Genomic DNA, 20,781 nt, shown 5'->3' on the forward strand with positions numbered 1-20,781 from the left:
AGCCCAGGCCTGTGCCCCCTGAGAACAGGCACTGAGATCAGAAAATCCCCCGTTTTCTTCCACAGTCGCTGGATCCAAGTCCTGGGCTACTGCCACCTTGATCTTTCCTGGTCTCTTTGAAAATGGGTCTGTCTGCACGGCCAAACAACATAAAGCACAAAACTACCGAAATGCTGGAGTGTAACAATCGTTAGGTTTAAACCCCGGGCGGTTACAAGGTAAGCCGGTTCCACGGGTGGGATAAGCCAAGCGCGCTCCAGTGGGTCCGAGCTGATTCACCCCAGGCACCCCTGGCTGGGGGCTCGAGCTGCGGTGTGGAGGCACCTCTAGACGACCGAGGTCTCTGTCTGCAGGAAGGACAGGGCGCGGGAGCCGCGGGGGACCTGCAGGGTGCCCTCCGAGCCGTTCGTCGAGCCGGACAAGCTGTGCAGCCTGCAGTCCCGGCCGGAGGGCCGGCTGGGGCACAGAGTCGGCCGCCACATCCTCCCCAGCTCGCTCTGCACCTGGCGCGGGGGCGAGAGCAGGCGGGGCTCAGGCGGTGGGCAAGCTGGAGCCGAGACCCCAGCTTCCCCCTAGGGCGAATGCCCGTGGATGAGCGCTTCCCCTTCGGCCCTTTTCTGGGTGTGGAGGGTGTGATATCCATGGGCGCGGGGCGGGGACAGGCGGGCCTGGGAATGCAGAGGCGGAGAAGGATGCGGGACCAGACGAGGGACCAAGAGAAAGGAGGTCGGACTACGGAGCCCAAGGCTTCAATCCAGAGGCAGCGGCCGCTACACCCAGAACCCGAGAGGGCTAATTCGCCTTTTCAGAAAAGACCTCCCGTGGAAGCCGGGGCCCCAGCGCTTTGCCCTACAGTCCTGGTTCTGCTCCCTGGCTCCCGGGGGGCGGGGGTGTAAGGGGGGTCCGGAAAGAACGAGGGGAGGGAGGTGCAGGAGTCGCTCAGACGACACGGGACAGGGAGGCACGGAGCACGCAGCAGACGCCGGCTCGGCCGGGGGAGCGGAGAGGGCTGGACACAGCCGGGGTGGGGCCCGGACGGGGGACCTGGGACGCCCCGGCGCAGGGGGCGGGGCCGGCTGGGAGCCAGGCGTCCCCTGCCCGCCTCCCCGCCGCCCGCGGTCCAGAGCCGGGGTTCTGGGCGCGGAAGGGTCTCCAGGCTGACCCCTCCCCTATCTGAGGACTCTCTGCGCGGAGGTGCTGCTTGGGGATGGGAAACGTTTACAGAGCAGAGCCGGCGCTTTTCCTCGGCCTGGAGTTTCCTGCTACTCCCGCCGCCGATGCTGGCTGGCCCTCCCGCTTGGCAGCCCCGAAAGAGGCGAGGAAACCGATGGAGGGAGGGGACCCTGAGGACCGCGCGGGGCGACAAGGAAGACGCGCGAGGCGCCGGGCGAGCCGCTGGAGAGGCAGCCGCCGCCCAGGTGAGGCGAGGTTATATGCGGGTCGCGGCAGAGGCAAAGCGGCGGGCGGGCGGGGCGCGGCCGCCGGGGGTGTGGGCTGGCTGGGGGGGCGGGGCTGGCCGGGGGCGCGGCCGCCTGGGGGCGGGGCTTGGCGGGCGGGGCTGGCCGGGCGCTCGCCTGCGGACAGGCTCTGGGACGCTGCGGGTCGGCGGGGGCGGTCGAGGTGTGCGGGAAGACGGAGCCGAGCGCCGCGGGCGCCGGGCAACGGCACTGACCCCCACAGCAGGGCGGGCCCTCCCCAGGGGTTTCAGGGCGGGCCCTCCCCAGGGGTTTCAGGGACTCCCTCACAAGCCGAGAACCTGTGCTTCCCGAGGAGGTCAAAGGACTTACTTCACTGTTCAGAAAGCAGTAGAGGACTGCCACCACCAGGCCCTGCAAGCAAGCGAGAAGGGGGGTGGGTCAGAGCTCACTCACACCCTCCCCTCCCCGGGACGCCCAGCCCCTTCCCACGCACCTGGAAGGATCCGATGCACAGTTCGAAGAGTATCTGGTACTTGGAGGAGATGCCGATGGGAAACACGGCGAACAGCATGTAGTGGACTCCAAAGAGAGGGATGAGCAGCAGGGTGGACTTGGTGAGCCTCCTGCACCACAGGGGGGGGCCCGAGCTCCCGAGGTGACCCGACGGCCGCCTGCTGGCCAGCCCAGGGGCCCCCTAGCTTTGACACCACCCCACCCCGTATGGACTGAGTGTGCAAACGCGATGAAGGCCACCACTTTGCCTCATAAAGCAGCAAAGCTCTTCCAAGAAATCCTGACGAGTTTGCCAAGGATGACATTGCTTTGAGCGGGTCTGACGGCCCCGTGTGCCACTGGCTTTAATAGCCGAGACCCATCCCCAGCCTTTGGAGGATGGGGGCAAGTTTTACTTTCAGATCAAAAGAGCAGACGCAGCAGGGGTGGCCCCCTGAGCACAAGCGTGACAGAAAGTGTTCCCACAGACGGCTGTTTATAGGTCCTGGCAGGCGACCCTGCTCTGGATCGCACAGAGTCTGAGGAATCGGGGAACCTGGACCAGATCTAATTTCTCTGCCTATCAAAGAGCTCTTACCCTCCCTAATCAAAGAGCAGATTTTCTTCTCACTGCATTGGTGTTGAAAATAAAATACCTGACCTCAATCCTCCCCCATCCCCCACCTTCGAAGCCCCTCCCACTCCCCCGAGCAGGTACAGGTCACATTCTTTAAGTCAGGGCTCTCAGGCCCCACCTGCACCAGAGCGACCTGGAGGTCATGTTAAAACGCAGACCTGAGAATTCTTCTATCAGGTGCCCAGAGATGCTGAGGCTGCTGCCTGGAACCCCACTTTGAGGACCACTTCTATAAGCCACTTCTGACTCTCACGGCTGTACATGAGAATCATCAGGTCTCTGCAGGTGGCCCAGCATCTTCCCAGGTGACTCAACCTGGCCACATGTGGTGTAGCAAGCCCAGCATGTTCTAAGGATCAGGAGCTTTGGGATCACTGGGGGGCTGGTCAGGAATGCAGGGGCCTGGGCCCCCAGGTGGTACGTGTGCATGTCTAGGCCCCTGGGTGACCCCAGCAACCAGCAGCTGCTCCAACAACCCGCCTCATCCTGGCAACTCTGAGCTGTGGGAACTGAGGCGGGAGGCACCTCCGTGCTCCTCCCGCATCTCCTCTGCTTGGTGGACCCCAGCCCACACTTGGAAAAAAGTCACCCTTTGCTTTACGTATTTTTGAGGCACTGTGGCACTTACAACAAGATTTCCTCTGTACTGGGCAATCTGCACAAACTCTGAATCCCAGCCGCTCTGCACCAGGTGTGAGCATGCCCCGGGCCTTGGCGGGCAGGGAAGGCCTCACTGACCACCCGGCTGCCGCCACGTGCAGCTTTGAACATTTGACTTTGCAACACCCACGGTGCACTTGCTGCCTTCACTACCTCGGGTCTCTGCCAGCCCAGTGAGTGAAGGCTGGGATTCTGCAGGGAGCTGCCCTTTAGTTAAATGTTAGAGAGAACCTGCCTGGATTCTCACTATTGATCCATCTGGAATTTGCTGTTGTGCTAGTCTCTAGAAAAGGGATTTAGAAGCTGGACCCCTGGGGCCCTGTGCCTGGAGATCTGCCACTACTGTTACGAGACAGATACACAGAAAAGATGTGCTCTGCCTTTTTGTTATCCTGGAAGAAGAACAGATTCTATCATCCCCGCTTTATTTTGTTTCCAAAATAAAAGCATCCATCTCTAAGATCCACTTAGGAACACTCCCAAAGAGCCCAAAGGGAAGGTCAGCGTGGCCCTGAATAAGACGTGCAGAAACTGAAAGTTCAGTTTGAAGGGCAGCCTGAGCTGCAGGCATGGGGTGAGTCCAGGAACCAGCCCGGCTTCTCACCTGAGCAGTAAAAATGCTACTTGGAAGGTTTGGCTGAAACCACTTTATCCTTTGTGGTCTGACGTGGAATCCTATCTCTAAGGCCTGACCTCTAATGTGGGCTGGGCAGAGACTGTCACACCTCAGGGCACAGTTATATGTATATGTTTACCAAACTCTATCGCAACACTTTACTGGTGCCAGCCACTAAATGTCTTTTGAATATTAACTCTATCAGTCCTTATAACCTTGTGACAAGTATTATTATTATTTCCACTTCACAGGTGAGGAAACCGAGGCAGAGCAGTGCAGTTACCTCTCCCAGGCCTCCAGCTGGTACATAACCCAGCACTGGGCTGCTGACCACAGGGGATGCCACCTGTCTCCCCAGGTCCACCCTGCTGTCTAAAGGAGGGGAGGGAAGGAGACAGCTGAGGGGGGGGCCCACCCTGCAGGGGCAGTCAGGTAACCCACCCAGGGTCACGCAGCTTCTGCAGCTGCAATTCCAACCCCAATCTGCCTGTACCCAAGGCTCCTATCAGCTGGACCAACCACTCCACACTAAACTAGCTTTATTTTATACTCGAGTTGTGGGCTTTATCTTTTCTTTATAAATTCTTGATAGAAATTTATATGACCCTCAAGTTCCTTTACAGAGTTCTCAGAGCCTTATTAATTAGCTGGATGATGGTGAGTGATTTACTTAACTTCTCTTCCCCATGAGGGAGATGATGACAGCCATGTTCATGTTATCATCCAGGCAACAAACAGCCCTTGAGTTATTATTAAGTACAAGGTGCGACATGAGGTGTCCCCTGGACCCTGTGGTCTGATGCGGAAGAAAGAACTAAATATAAAATACAACGTGTGGCCAAGGAGAGAAAAGTCAGATTACAAAACAGGAGAGCAGGCAGAACACTTCAATAAGCTGCTATCTAGAGGACATCCACGCTGGAATGAAGAAGAGGAACATGACTTGAAAAATTGCCATGGCAACGCTGGCCTTTGGACAAGACAGTCCATCTCCGGGGGTCCCTGTAAAGTGGCCAAGAGCACACTCCTGCAACTAAAGGAGAAAAGCTGGGGTCATTTGCAGGGTCCTTGCACCCCAGTTTTTCTGCTCTCCACATATATACTCAAAGTTTCCAGGCTGCCTGAGGTTGGTGAGGGTGGCTCAGAGCTGGATCTAAACAAATACTCACTTGTACTGTGACTGGTCATTGCCGCCGACATCTGGGGATGTCAACTTCTGCATTAAAATTCGTATAATACTAACAAAAAGGATGAAATTGACCTGCACGAAAAAGAGACGACACGTTTGTGTGTGAAGTCCCCTGCAAGGGAGGTGGTGTGGCCGGGATGTTGTGGCTCAGCCCCGCCCTAAACGGGGCTCCAGGCCCCACTGTTTCAGAAGCACCAGGGCCCTGCCCCCTAGTCCTGCTCTTCCCTGCCCCACCCCCCTGAGTCAGAGCCAGACAGCGTCTCTCTGCAGCATCACACACGTTCCGACCCCAGGGCGCGGCATCTGAGTTGAGAAAATTAATTTTGAGACGTGAAATCCGCAGGTGGAAATCCAGTTCTGCTCTAAGGCTGCACACCTGGGGGACCTGACCCTGACCCCCACCCCACCCCGAGGTTCCCCTGGAGGACTGTCTCTTTCTCGCCCTCCGCTTCACTGAGAATTCATCCTGAAGGTGGGCCAAGCCCACCATGCAAGAGCTCAGCCTCAGGGTACTTGTCTCAGAAGACCTAGTAGAACGGGCCCTTTATAGTTACTACCAGACAGTGGGCTCGCTCTCTGCCCAAGGGTGCAACCTGGCAGGCAACTCACGTTTCAATACAGAAATGACTTACTATAATAGAAATTAAAATTGGTGCTCGTATAACCCACCAGGGAACACTGTGGTCATTGGTATCCCAGCAACTGTTGAAAAGAGAGAAGGAAAATCACGTTACCACCAATTCCATCTGCAAACCAAGCACAGGAGGATAAGCACACTGCAGACTCACCCTTTCCCCGGGGGCTTGCGAAACAAAGCGCCCCCCACCATGAACCCTCTCACTCACGCGGCTCCTTAGGTGGTCCCGCCTGACTGCCACGCGCTCTCTCCAGCAGGAAGCTGGGGTGGGCGGCTTGTAAAATGCCTCCAGCTCACTCTGTTACCCACACCCCTTCCCAGCAGGGGCAGAGACCCACCCTCGTCCTGGGTCCTAGCTGGTTGACGGCAGGATGTGGAGTCCTTGGAACCCAGCGTACGTTGCCTAGACCCCCATGGCCCTGGCTGCCCCTGCAGGTGCCTGTGGCGTGTGAGTGAGCCAGGCTGAGGCCAGGAGAACTGCCCCAAGTTCCAGGGACAGAAACACACCAAATCAACCGGGACTACGTGAACCCCCAGCTTTGGGTGGTTTGTTACTGGTAGCGGACAACTGGTAGACCCTGGGTCCTGCATGGGGCACAGCGCTGGCGGTGGGAGCTCTTGGTGCTTGGGTCTGGGCCACGGTCTGGCTCACTGCACACGAAGCAGAAGTGCTCTGGGCCCTGGTCCAGCCGCGCTACCTCAGAGAGCTGCGCCCCAGCTGGCCTCTCAACCCGGCCTCCTCGCTGCGCTGGCTGCTCCGTCTCTGCCTGGTTGACCCCAACCTGAGCTCCGCTGCCAGGCCCAGCTCAGCCCCACCTGTCCCTTGGCTCTTCTCCAAGCCCTCCAACCCGTGTTCCTCCCCATGCAGTTCAACGTCCTCCCCATCCGTGTCCAAAGGCTGCCTTTGACCAGATACGAAGCTTCTCTCTGGTTTCCCGAGACCAGTGATGCCAGGACCTCAGTGCTACTTGATCTCTCTTTACAGGCATGGCACTCACCCTGTGTCTTCTAGTGAAAGCCTGGCCGCAGTCCACGCACCTGTGCAGACGGTGGGGATGCCTGCAGAAAGACACCTGGTGACCACAACCCCGTGCTGGTTACTTGGACCGGCCCAGCAGGGGCACACGTGGGAGCTTTCATTAGCCTGATGGTCAAGGACAAGGGCCTTCCGATGAAAAGATCAAGTGGAAACTCTTCATAAATACATACAGGCTTGTGCTCATGCCTTACTAAGCAGTGACGATAACTGAGTATGTGTCTGAAGGCTTCACGGTCCTGAAACACATCTCTGTGTTTCTGGGTGTCGGTGTCAACGTGCTGGGGAGGCTGTGTTCAGACTTGGCAAAGACCTGAAGGGGAGTCCCTCGCTGTGAAGGTGGGGGTCCCGCAGCTGACACACAGCCCTGCTGATGGGCACGTTAGTGGGACCTCGTGATGGATGGTCTCCCTGCTTCTTCTCCTCCCAGGCCTCTTCCTTCTGACTTGCCCACCATCAGGGTTTGCCCCAGGAATGAGAGTCAGAGCAGTTTTAAATCAGGTCCTGGCTCCCAGAAATACTAAGCTGTTGGCTCTAGAAAAGCTCTTCCTACAGGGGCGGCACAGCATTTTTCTGAGCTGAAAGCACCTGCATTTATAGGTCAGAGAGGACAGCAATCAGGAACCTGGGGGGTTTGGGGGTGGCAGTGGACTGTTGGGGGGAGTTCTTACCCCATCCAATCAGGAGATAGGCCACAAAGTGCCGGCTGTGGGAGAAGATGGCCACCAGGAGGGTGTGGAGGTACAGCCCCTCCACCAGGAGCCAGTAGAAGTTGGCCATGATGCAGTACTGGAAGAAGACCAGGCTCAGCTTGCAGCCCACCTGGATGCCACAGACAGAGTGAGAGAGAGCACACTGCGTTTGGATGAGGACTTTCGGGGCAGGCAGCCGGCTCCTGGTCCCAACGCGAGCCCATGCTGCACGAGGCACGTGGACACCCAACACAGAGGTGCCGCCTGGAGGTGTGTGCCTGTTCAGGTGAGGCCCTGGAACTCGCTGGAGGGTAGCATGGGGCCCAGGCAGAAGCACACAGTGTCCCTGAGGGTGACATGTAACTTTGAGAGTGACCACGTGGGGCCTGGCACGCTTGGCTGACCTCCCTCTCCTTCCTCCTGACACCCCTCTCCTTCCTCCCGACCCCCCTCCTCCCTGCATCCCCCCTCCTCCCTGCATCCCCCTCTCCTCCTGCATCCCCCTCTCCTCCCTGCATCCTCCTCTCTTCCCTGCATCCCCCCTCCTCCCTGCATCCCCATCTCCTCCCTGCATCCTCATCCACCCTGCATCCCACTCTCCTCCTGCATCCTCCTCTCCTCCCTGCATCCCCTCTCCTCCCTGCATCCCCCTCTCCTCCCTGCATCCCCCTCTCCTCCCTGCATCCTCCTCTCTTCCCTGCATCCCCCCTCCTCCCTGCATCCCCATCTCCTCCCTGCATCCTCATCCACCCTGCATCCCCCTCTCCTCCTGCATCCTCCTCTCCTCCCTGCATCCCCTCTCCTCCCTGCATCCCCTCTCCTCCCTGCATCCCCTCTCCTCCCTGCATCCCCCTCTCCTCCCTGCATCCCCCTCTCCTCGCTGCATCCTTACCCTCCACTCACTTCCACTTTTTCTCCTCTGTTCTTCCTCACTGTGCACTCTTAACAAGAGATGGAAAAATAAAGGAATAAACAAGAGAAACCCACCAAATAAATTATTTCCCCAGGAGTTTTGAAAGGGAAAAATTATGTATTACATAAAGTAAATGCATTTTTAATCTCTCAGACCTTCATATAAGTAAACATTATCAGGTATTTCCACGTCATGAGCAAACATGAAATTGAGGCTTTAAATCACTAAGCTTATATAAGTGAGCTGAAAAAAAGAACAGTACTTTTACTTCTATTCTTCTTCTATATCTTTGCAGCCGCCTCCCCTAATATGTGTATGTGGATGGATGGGTGGATGTACTTCCATATATGTGGACACACTCATACACGTGTATGGGGTGGACAGAGTTGCAGGCAATGCACGGCAGCCTCTCAAGCTGGCTCCCCGGGGTCATGAGGCGCTTTGACTCACAGCGGCTCCATCCTCTCCAGGATGCTCCAGCCCCTTACCTCACACCAGGTCTCTCTTGCCTAAGTGGAGTGTGGTTCCGTCTCTTTCTAGGGTGGTTACGGTTTACTGATGCTGAGGGCGGGGAGGGGGTCTGCATGTGGAGGCGGCCCACTGGACATCGGGGCTGGGCCGCCGTAAGTGGAAAGACGCACGTGACAACACTGCTGTGGAGACAGGAGAAGCGACCCAAGACCTCGTTGGGACGTGACAGAGGCGCGTGCTGGGTGTCGAGGAGGGAAGAGCTCCACACCCACGGGTGGAGGGAACCTGTGGTGCGCCCTGCTGGCCGCGCAGGAGGGCACGTCCTGCACCCGTAGCACCTGTGGCATCTCTGCCTCTGGAAGCTTATCTGTTGCAATGTAAACACATGTGCCCTTTGGTCCCTCCAGTCTCTCTCCGGACCCCCCTGACCGAGGTGAGAGCACTGGTGCACGGAGATACACGTACACTGACGCTTGTGGGGACAGAAGATACAAAAACAGGGTGTGCCTGGTATTGGTGGGACGGTCGTGCAGATTACGTCACACCTGCACGGTAGATTCAAAGCAGACCCTGAGACACCGCTAGACTCAGAGGATTTCCAGGATATCCTGTTGGAGGAGGAAAGAGGACACAGCGTGTTTAAGATGATTCCAATTCCATTTTCTTGATAAAATGTTTAAAACGCCATGTCTGCATTTCTTTCCTGTTGCTCATCCACCATCAACACACTCTGAGGACAGGAGGTTTTGGGGGTTGACGGGCTGTCGGCTGACCTCGTCTTCTTTGGTGTGGAGAGGCCGATGGCCATGCGGCCGGGACAGCGCCCCGCACAGACCCCAGCAGGGTCTCAGCCAGCCCCTTCCCCTGTCTCAGAGCCTCCGTCACTGCACACGGCCAGATGTCCAGGGGGCCGATCTCCACTGTCCGTGGGGGTCCTGACGGTCGGCTTCAGGTGGCCCTCTGGGCGCTCATTTTCTCTAGACTGGAGCACGGTTTCCACAGGTTTAGATCAAACCCAGACCAACAAGTGCAGAGAACGAGGCGCCCACACATGTGCGGGCTGGCCTAGGTGGGGACGGAGGCAGGGGTTCTGTCTCCCAGTCCACGTTTTGATCCAATAAAGACACTGGCTTCTTTGAGGCCCAACTCCTTGAAAAGGATGAGAAAACAGCACCTACCACGAGGGTTGTCAAAGGCAAAATCAGGTGTCACACCTGGAAATACGTGTCCTCTCAGGCTCTACGGGGCCAGATGGCATTTCCCTAGAGTGCTGGGGAGACTTACAGCATCTGTAGGTGCTGGCTAAGAGCAAGCCAACAGGATGTTTTGTTTAAACACGTGAAGATGACAGCTGCTGGGCTGGGGATATGGGCCTTGGTGCCTCTGTGGGTCTCACGCCTGGAGCCCTCAGTGCGCAATGAGTGGCAGAGGCGATGGCCGTGGTGATGTCCACGTGTGCAGTTTCACTCGTCCTGTGTCCACAGCTGCTCCACACTCGAGGACATGGGCTCCCCCAGCACCATGCAAAGCCCCTGAGGGCTTTTCCAGGGACGGAGCCAGACTCGTGATGGGACAGAGTCTGAAGGGTGTGTGTGTGTGCCTGGGTCTGTGCACCTGTGTCTCTGTGTGAGCGTCCGCACGCCTGTGTGTTTCTGCGTGCCCGTGCACCTCTGTGTGCATGTGTTCTGCGTGTGTGCACTTGTGCACCCGTGTGTGTTGATGGGCTCTTCTCACTTCCCCTTCTCCTGCCCCCTCTGCCATTCTGGCCCGGGCTGTGGGCCTACATGGCAGCTCAGTGGGCCCAGGACCCTCTGCAATGTGCAGACCCCCAGCCCAGCCTCCAGCCCTTGTCTCTGGCTCTCCACTTCCCCCCGATCCACCCGGGACAGCAAGCAGCTGGTCAGCATTCAGCTTTGGGCCGGGTGCCTCCCTGTTCAGATGCTTCAGCCTCACTGCAGAGCTCAGGGCCTCCGAGCTTACCCCTAGGGAGGTGGGACTCAGGGCAGGGACACCCAGGTCCCTGTTGCTGCCCGTCCCTCAGCCAGATCCTCCATCTACACAGCAGGAGAAAGCTGAGAGCACCACTCCAGGTCAAGGGCCTGCTGTCTGTGGGTCCGTCAGGGTCACTACGTCCTTTAATGAAGAGCTAAGTACGGAGCGCTGCTTCGAGCAGAGCTTTGAGACACAGACGGGACCAAAGGCTCCTCAGCGGGAGGACAGCCAGGCACCCCTGCTCCAGGCCTGCGGGCGCACCCCCAGCTGTGCAGTGGCGGCTCGATCTCGGGACGAGAGCCCGGGGGCCGCACTTCCACCCGCGGCTGGGACTTGCCAGGTGGAGGATCTTGTTGCTAATTTCTTTATTATATTCGGTCCACATGCCTCCTGGTCAAGATCATCCCAGGCGTATGTTGATATTTATTGCACCTGCAGACCTAAGAAGCAGCTGAAGTTCTTCGGTGTGATAAAGGCTTTACTATGTGAAAACGACATTGACTCAAATCTGCTCAGTCCAGAGCAACGGTGCCAGCACGTGAATCCATCCGCTTGGGATGCGGGTGGAGAACAGCATTCCGGCTAGTGTGGAAGAGCTGTGACCAGGACTAGGGTGACGTGTAGAACCCAGGTGGAGGGTGCGATTGGGTGTCGGAAGACTGGGTAGGAGGACTTGATCTCAGAGGAGCTCAATATAAACGCACTAAACTCAACTATGCCTTAAAGGCCCACTGATGTCCACCACAAGCCAAGCCTGCACTGCAGAAACTAACAGTTAAGGTGATTCATCCTCCTGCAAAGAGCTGGGCCCGTGGGTCACGGACGCATTGCGCTCCCAGCAGGTGCTGCGGGGACGCACTCACCGCGCAGGTGATTTCCACCCAGCAGTCAGGGGAAGCATCTACTGCTCAGAATCCCGGACACGTGCGGAGAAAACGGCGGTCGTGCGTGCCCACCCATGCCAGGAACATCCGGCTCGAGCTGCCACTGCTGCTTCAGAGCAGCGGCCTCTTGGGAGGCCGGCTCTGCCTGAGGTCAGCACTCCGGCTGTGACCTCCCACGGGGCGGTGCCCACGTGCCCACCTTGTGTCTCTGGCCACCGTGGGCCTGCTCCGAGCTCAGGCCCGCTCCCGCGCCCTGACGGGGACCACCGGCTCTGGGACTTCTTCCCGACGCCAAGTGGGAATGGAGTAAAGCGATGGGCGGTGGGGAGGGAGGTCGGTGGGGCTGGAGTTCACACAGGCACCCGCCCCCCATGAGAGGACCCCGCCCATAGGGACAGCCTTACCCAGGAGGACGGCTGGTCGGGGCAGTGCAGAGTCCCTGAGCTGGAGTACAGAACGTCGTCCTTGACCAACACCGAGATGGCCCGCAGGATGAAGGAGAGGAACAGGTTCAGGTGGATGTAGTTCCTGGTGCAATGCAGCTTTCTGCGGAGGGGGGAGGCGGTGGTGGGAGGGCAGAGGGGAGTAGAATGGTGGGGAGAGGGTGATGGGGGAGAGGGGGAGGCATGGATGGGGACAGAAGGGAATTGGAGGGGAATTGGAGGGGGATGGGAAGGGAGAGGAAATAGATAACACTGCTTTGAGGCACACTTTCATAGCTGCCTGTGTGGCTTTAACCTTAAGCCTTCTTTTTCTATGGAAGTTAATCATTTATTTAACTATTCCGTATTATGTATTTAAGATGTTTACAGCTTTGCATTATGATAAATATTTTTGTGCATAAACCTTTTCCCTTATTTCTGACTTAGCGCCTTAGATCAGAGTCCTAGAAACAGGAGTTCAGCATAAAAGTATAAAGCAAAGCCCTGCTCAGTCGAGCCTGCAGTGGCATGCCCCCACTTCACAGATGTGCAGACCACCCATCTTTGCAGCAAATTTCCGGCAAGACCCACATCAAAGGACCTGTCTCTGAACTTAACTTTATGTGATATTTTGCTTCTCTAAAAAATGCTCAGAACATTTTGTTTATAGTTATTTTACAACACTTAAATTCTGCTTTGGAGAAGACTTAATTGGATATTTGCTTTAACTCTGACTTTTAATTGTTTGGAGTCTTTGAGAAACAAGCTGTTCCACACAGATGCACTTCCAACATTGTTAAACATTAACTCTTTAGGGTTAAGTAAAGTTTACAATTTTTGAAGAACATTAAAAAATGTATACTAAAATAGACTTCCACCTGTGGCTTCGAAGGGAAGCTTATCTGACTTCCCTCCCACTAGGGGGTCAATGTGATTTAAAAAATTATCTACTTGGAGAGCAGCGGAAGCAGCTAGGACTCGAAGGACCGGGTGCTGGTGAGGAGGGAGGCACTGAGGCTCTTTGGGCACCCACCTTCTCTCGTCTCCTGGGCTGTTGGTTAACCTATGTCTCAGGGCACAGCAGCCAATTAGAGAACAGGGGCCCAGAGCTTATAACATCGTCACTGGACGGATGGAATGGACAACAAAGGAAGTTAAGGGCTTTCAAGTTAACAGATTCCAGGAGCAATGATTCTGGAGAAAAGGAAAACACAGAGAGCCCAAAATTCAGCACGCAGTTATCTACTGAGGTTTTCCTTTCCTTTTTCCATTTCCTAAGGTGTTCATGTGTTGGATGAGTAGAAAGATTCCCAGGCCTTCATCTGAAACCCCTAAAAGGCTATGACGTAGGAATAATGACAAAACAGCCTTCACAGAGCCTGAAATACAGCCTCAAGTCAACTCAGTCCCTGCCTGGCTCAGGCTGGTCTGCCCATCTTGCTAGAAAAATTAAATCCTCTCTGTAGTAAGAGATCATCTAAAGTCTCTACAATTTAATTATATGTAATTTCAATAAATTAAAGTACCAAGTGATCAAATACAGTTAAAAAGGAAAAAACAAAAACAAAAATAAACAGAGAACAGAGAACTTAAAACTGGCATTTTAAGACATGGACTGTAAAATTACTCTGATTAATATAGCCAAGAAAATTGGTGAAGATACGGAGAACCTTATTAGAGGATGGAATTAATTGTAAAAATCAAATGGAAAATTGAAAACTTAAAAAATAACCCTGAAATTAAGAATTAAATAGCTGGGTCTAACATTAGAGTAGACACTGTAAATCAGAGTATTATAAGTTGGAAAATAGATCAGTAGAATATGTCTAGACGAAAATAGAGAGAAACAAAATAATGTAAAATATAAAGAAATAGGAAATATATGTGAAATGATGAAAACGTTAAACATACTTGAAAATGGAGCTTCAGAAGGAGAGGAGAGAGGATAAAGTAGAAGCAATATTTGAAGAGATACTAGCCAAGAATTTTTGAAATTGATAAAATACAATAACAGATTAAAGAAATTCCACTAACTCCAAGAAGGAGGATTACAAAGAAAACCACACTAAAGCCCATGATAGTATAACTGCTAAAAACCAAAGACAAAGAAAAAAGTCTTCAAAGCACCCAGAGAAAGACTCATCCTTCAGTGGAATAATGGTGAGACTGGCAGCTGACTTTTTCAAAAGAACTAATGATGCACATCTTTAATGTGAGGAAAGAAAACAACTGCCAACAAAAAATTGAATACTATCAAGAATATCCTCAAAAATGAAGGCAGGGCTTCCCTGGTGGCGCAGCGGTCGGGAGTCTGCCTGCCGATGCAGGGGACGCGGGTTCGTGCCCTGGTCCGGGAAGGTCCCACAGGCCGCGGAGCGGCTGGGCCCGTGAGCCATGGCCGCTGAACCTGCGCGTCCGGAGCCTGTGCTCCACAACGGGAGAGGCCATAGCAGTGAGAGGCCCGTGTATCGCAAAAAAAAAAAAAAAAAAAAAAAAAAAAAATGCAAAATTAAGATGATCTCAGGCAATCAAAAATCAAAAATCATGAGAATTCACTCCTGGGAGGCCTGTGCTGAAGGAAACACTAAAAGGAGATCTTCAGGCAGGAGGAAAATGATCCTGGATGGAAACATGAAAATTGAAGGAGGAATGAAGAGCACCAGGACAGACAGACAGGCTACTGTAAATAAACACTGACTTCCAGACAACAACCGTAATCATGCCTTGTGGTACTTATAAAATGCTGTGAAGTCTTGAGTTGACTGGGAAGCAGTAAAAATAGTAACTGGAGGTTAACACCTATGAGACAAGGATGCATGTTGTTAATATGGGGTGAAAACCAGAAGAAGAATAATAGAATATATAACTAACAATCTGAAAGGGGAAAATTGGAATAATAAAAATACTTGACAATTTAAAAAGAAACACGAAGTGAGTGCAGGAGCAATGAAGCAGCTGAGACAATTGAAAGCAAAGAGATAGAAGACGGACTGAAACTCCAAGTTGTCAGTAACTAGTCTAAATGTGAGTGTAAAATACTGTATGTAAAAATAAAAATAGACTGGAAATAAAAAGCAAATCTCAATTAAATGGAGCTTGTAAAAAAAATAAATGGAGCTTGTAAAACACTCAAATTAAATATAAAACAGGGAAGTTCAAAGTAAAAGCACAGAAAATATATCTTGCAAATATCAAATAAAAGAAAGCTAATATAACTACATTAATATAAAAGTAGATTTTTTTAAAATCAAGGGACATTACTAAACGTGGACAGTTTAATAAGAAAATAAAACATTAAATGGGTATGCCCCTAATAGCATAACCTTAAAATATATAAAGCAAACAGTGAAAGAAATAAAAGAAGAAATAGACAAGTCCACAATTATAGTTGGAAACTTAAATACATGTCTGTCAGTAACTGATAGAACAAGTAGTTAAAACAAACAGTAAAATTTAGAATATTTAAATAACATGATCGACAAAATTATGTAAATGACATGTAGCCTACAAACCAATAACTGTGGAAATTATATTGTCTTCAAATGAAAATGAAACTTACTAAAATAGACCACATTCTGAGTCATAAATCAAGTCTCAACAAATTGTAGAGGATTTAATTCATGTGGTATGCTCTCTGATTACCATGAATTAAGCCAGATTACCATGAATTAAGCCACAATCCAACTTGTTACTAATTTTCTATTCAGCTTAGAAATTAATCTATAGTTTTCTGTAGCCTATGAGTTAAAAAATAATTTAAAAAAAGAGTTTAGAAAAATTAGAACTCAATGATAATGGAAAACACATATTTAAATGTAAAAGATGGAACTAAAGCAGGTCTGAGAGGGAAATGCGTAGGTATAAATAAACGCATTTTAAACAAAGGAAGGCTGAACATACACCTAACTTAAGAAGCTAGAGAACGCATACCAAATAGAAACCAGAGAACACAGAAGGAAGGAAACAATAAAGATAAGAGCACCAGTCAGTAAATTAATAAATAAGCATACAGGGGAGAAAATTAAAGTCCAAAGTTGGTTCTTGGAAAACACTGATAAAACTGATAAAGTTTTATACAGTAAGATTCATCAGGATACAAAGAAGGAAAATAAAAATGACCAATACCAGGAATGAGAAAGGAGATATAAGTATAGCTCTTACATACGTGAAAACTATAATAAGAGATATAGAAATGTAGGTGAAATGAATAGATTCCTTGAAAAATACAACTTATAACTAACATAGGAGAAACAGAGAATCTGAATTGTCGTATGTCTGTTTTAAAAACTTGAACCTTAAAAGAAAACCTTCCCACACGACAACTCTCCGCCCAGATGGCTTCACTGGTGAATTCCACAAACGCTACGGAAGAAATAGCACCTTATCTAACCCACACTATTCCACAGAATAGGAAAGGGGGGCACTTTCTTATTCACCTACGGACCAGCACAACTGTCATATCAGAGCCTATCTTACGAGAAAGGAAAATTATATCAAATTCATGACTGTAGACACAAAAATCCTCAACAAGACACTCGTAAACTAAACCCAGTTATATAGTAAAAGGATAATATATCACAACCAACTAGGGTTAATTTTAGGAACGAAAGGTAGATTTAATATCAGAAAATCTACCTATGTATTTTTTCACATTAAATGAACAAATGATAAAAACCATCTGCTCATCTCAATATACGCAGAAAAATCATCATTAATTCGGCATCCATTTGTGATTAAAAACTCAGAAAACTGGGAATTGAAAGGAATGCTCTTAATCTGGTAAAGAGTATCTTCAAAGTGTCTGCAGCAAACGTCACGCTTACAAGTGAAATATTGAGAACTTTCACTCTGAGCTCAAAAATAAGAAAAGGTAGTCCTCTGTCATCACTTCCATTCATACTGTGCTTCACAGAAACTTGAGTTGCATGTAAGAAGAATCCAGACGAGTTTACAGAATAATTATAAAATTCATAAATAAGTTTGGCAAGTCTGCTGAAGCAAGGTCAATATATCAACGTCAATCCCTTTCTAAACGTTACGTGTACACAAATATATACAACAGCGTGACTATCGAAAGACGCCCATGATGTTTACTCAGAGAACCACAGAATATTACTGAAAGAAATTAAGAAGGCCCAAACCAATGGAAGGATCTACTATAGTCACTGGTTGGATGATTAAAAACTGTAAAGATGTCCAGTCTATCCAGGCTGATCTACAGATTCAATGCAATCCAAAATGAAATCCCAGGAGAGTTTTTTTAATGGCTACTGACAAGCTGATTAAAACAATTCACACGTAAGTGCGGATGACCAACCTCTTCTTAGTGAGAAAGAAGAGCTGACAGATTTACACTGCTGGAAGTCAGGGCTTATTATAAAGGCACAGCAACGACAGCAATGTAAAAACGGCACGTGATAGATAAAGAGGGAAATAGGACAGAGCAGGGCATCCAGTCCCTTGATACACAGTCACAAAGATGCCTTTGCAACGCACCGGCACAGGTGGGCTTTCCAGGTAATGGTCCTGGAGAAACTGAATACAGAGAAAGTGAATGAACCTTAACCCCTACCTCACACCATACACAAAAATAAATCACCAGTGGATCATAAACCTATACATGAGAAGTTAAAATAATAAAAATTTCTAGATGATAACAAAGAAGAACATGCCAGAGATATTTTAAACAGGTTCAGGAAGCTCTGACTATAAAGACAGATGGTCAATAGGCTTCATTAAAATGAAGAACTTTCTCTGATCAAAAGACTCATTAGGGGGGTGTAAAGTCCAACCACAGAGCTAGAGATAAAATCTGTGATACCCATATCTGACGAAAGGCTGCTCTTACAGGACTCCTAAAAATTAACTTAAAAAAAAGAGAGACAGCTGAATATAAAAATGAGCAAACACTTGAAATGGTCCTGCAGAAAAAAAAGTTTCCAAACACACTATATCATTATTCACCAGGGAAATGCATATTAAAACCACAATTCTATATTATTATAGACAGTGGGGGTGGGAGGTGGAGTGGAAGGAATCTCCGCAAGGCAGGCGAGCATGTGCAGTACCTGGAGAGACTACACCTGTGCATGGCCTATGACAGGAGAGACATGTAAACGTAAAATAAATGTGAAAACAAGTGTGCACACACACACGCACGTCTGAAGAACCGTGTACGCGCCTGCAGGAGAGAACTCACAAGAATGTCCACAGCAGCCCTGCTTGTGGCTGCCCCAAACCGAGAGGCACCCACGTCTCCGTGGACACTGGACGAAGAAATGAGTTGTGTTATCTTCACACAGCAATAAAAAAGAACAGGATAACCGCACGCAACAATTCGGATGAACCTCCCTGCAAAACGCTGAACTGGGGAGACTGGGGCGTTCCTTCTGTAAGATTCTAAAATAGGCAGAACTCTGAATAGCGGTCACCTTCTGGGAAGTGGGTGGTGACGGACACGCAGCGACCTGGAGATTGGCTCCTGGTGCTAACCGTGCTGGACGGCGACCTGGGCGTTGTGCTCCCTGGGCACAAGCATCACGCTGCATGTGGAGCCCTGCCCACGTCCCTGCATGCACACTTTACTCAGAAAAGTCTATTTCTGTGTATTCAGCATGACCCCGGACCTCAGTAATGACGACATTAAATACGACACAGGAGCAGTTCTGAAGCTCAGTGACCCTGCGCTGTGGTCCGACGGCTGCAGGCTCGACGCTGCCTCGGCCTCGTGTGCTCCTCGTGCTGGGAGCTCTCATCTCTCCAAACCCTTTTCTTTCTTTTCTTCTTTTCTCCACTCCTCTTCCCTTTCCCTCTCCCCATGTCTCTCCACTGAGTGGGGCTGGGGTTTGTTGCTGTCCCCCAGGTGAGCACAGCCCCTCCAGGTCAGCAAGCTGTCCAAACGAGTCATGTTGCCGGGTCTCTCAGCGACGCCTTCACCACACATTTGAAGTTTCACTTCCAGGTACAGATCTAACGGATGTAACTGAAAGTGTGTCTCCAGATGAGCCAGGCTGGAATCCGCCCCCTGATGGTGGCATGAATGGACTCCCGAAGGCGAACGGGGTGAAGGTGGTGGTGGATTGGGGCCCTGTGCTCGTCCGCTCAGCAGCCTGGGACACATGGCACCTCCGAGGCCTCCTCCTCTAACTGGTAAAGCTGGGACGTGACAGCACTTACCTGGTGGAGGTGTCGTAAGGACCAAATTAACAAGCCCCTATGGAATGCATGGTACAGTGTGTTAGCGATTACTGCGGCTGTTCCTGGGGCTGTGAGGACCGGGGCTGCCTCGTCAGCGCCTGGACCACCGGCCGCACTCGAGGATGCCAGCAACAGTGACCACCCATGACTCCCACACAGAACTAGGCCCCGCATTTGATACCCAAGTCTGCATGCCCTTCGGGAAAGAAAGAGATGAAGAAATGAGATGTTCCATTTCTCCACTGTAAAGTAAGAACCTAAGTGTCCATTGAAAAATGAATGGATAAAGGTGTGGCACATATATACAATGGAATATTAGCCATGAAAAGACACGAAATTGAGTTGTTTGTAGTGAGGTGGATGGACCTAGAGTCTGTCATACAGAGTGAAGTAAGTCAGAAAGAGAAAGACAAACACTGTATGGAATCTAAAAAAAAAAAAAAGCTTCTGATGAAACTAGGGGCAGGACAGGAATAAAGACACAGACCTAGAGAATGGACTTGAGGACGCAGGGAGGGGGAAGGGTAAGCTGGGATGAAGTGAGAGAGTGGCATGGACATATATACACTACCAAATGTAAAATAGATAGCTAGTGGGAAGCAGCTGCATAGCACAGGAAGACCAGCTCAGTGCTTTGTGACCACCTAGATGGGTGTAGAGAGGGTGGGAGGGAGATGCAAGAGGGAGGAGATATGGGGATATATGTATACGTATAGCTGATTCACTTTGTTATACAGCAGAAACGAACACAACATTGTAAAGCAATTATACTCCAATAAAGATGTTAAAAAAAAAAAAGAACATGGTCGCTTGATGCTTTCGTAGCTTATGGGCTATATTTTGGAGAATAAATGTTCGATGACTGCAAAGAATTCTGTTTCCTGGGTGTACTCACCATGACAATGGAGCGTGTTATTTTTATAACATGGATTTTAGAATTAACTCAGTCTCTCAGCTCTCCAGGGAGGTGGCATCAGCAGACGGAAGTGGGAAGGGTGCCCGAGTTGAAGGCAGAGCCTGGGACTGTACTCCATCCCTGGGCTCTGGGCACTTTTTCCTGGGATCATTACACACTGAACCAGCAGAAGGACAGCCAATGCAGACACGTCCTTTTTCTAACTAAGAAGTGTCACCTGCAGCTGAAGAATGATGTCCACGTAAAGAAGACTGTGATATGCATAAAAGCATTTGAGACTCTCTTAATGGATCATGACCGTATTTGCAATAATTCCAGAATGCTATTGCTGGCTAGTTGTTAAATACATCACGAAGTGCAAACCTGAGGGAAATTGCTGTGTCAAGAATATGGATTGCTCAACATGGGAGCTCCTTAAAAACAAACTGAAAATTTTCTAATTCAAGTTACCCTGTGCTGGCTTACCTCCCTAAATGTTTCCTTTCTTTTTTATATTTAACAATTTCAAGATTTAAAAATGTACAATAAAATGCAGAAGATAGCAGAACAAATATTAATATAATACCAGTGTTTTTTTAAGAACTTTTTTTATCATATAAAATATTATAG

At 50.7% G+C, this 20,781-nt stretch overlaps 1 protein-coding gene across 2 annotated transcripts in view; it reads right to left on the reverse strand.

The window, feature by feature from the left end:
- Nucleotides 1-227: 227 nt before the first annotated feature.
- Nucleotides 228-20,781, reverse strand: part of VIPR2 (vasoactive intestinal peptide receptor 2) — a 68,271-nt gene continuing 47,717 nt past the window's right edge. The window contains exons 6-13 of one of the 2 annotated variants that reach the window (XM_065883450.1): nucleotides 12,042-12,183; nucleotides 7,357-7,507; nucleotides 6,648-6,708; nucleotides 5,645-5,714; nucleotides 4,993-5,084; nucleotides 1,912-2,041; nucleotides 1,788-1,829; nucleotides 228-503 (exon numbers count right to left, since the gene is read on the reverse strand). In XM_065883450.1, coding sequence (XP_065739522.1) covers nucleotides 327-503; nucleotides 1,788-1,829; nucleotides 1,912-2,041; nucleotides 4,993-5,084; nucleotides 5,645-5,714; nucleotides 6,648-6,708; nucleotides 7,357-7,507; nucleotides 12,042-12,183 — 865 coding nt within the window. In that variant the 3' untranslated portion in view covers nucleotides 228-326. The remainder of the gene's footprint in view (nucleotides 504-1,787; nucleotides 1,830-1,911; nucleotides 2,042-4,992; nucleotides 5,085-5,644; nucleotides 5,715-6,647; nucleotides 6,709-7,356; nucleotides 7,508-12,041; nucleotides 12,184-20,781) is intronic. The other variant, XM_065883451.1, reaches the window with a different exon arrangement.

The sequence above is a fragment of the Phocoena phocoena genome, chromosome 9 (genome assembly GCF_963924675.1).
Source record: "Phocoena phocoena chromosome 9, mPhoPho1.1, whole genome shotgun sequence".
Taxonomy (NCBI): domain Eukaryota; kingdom Metazoa; phylum Chordata; class Mammalia; order Artiodactyla; family Phocoenidae; genus Phocoena; species Phocoena phocoena.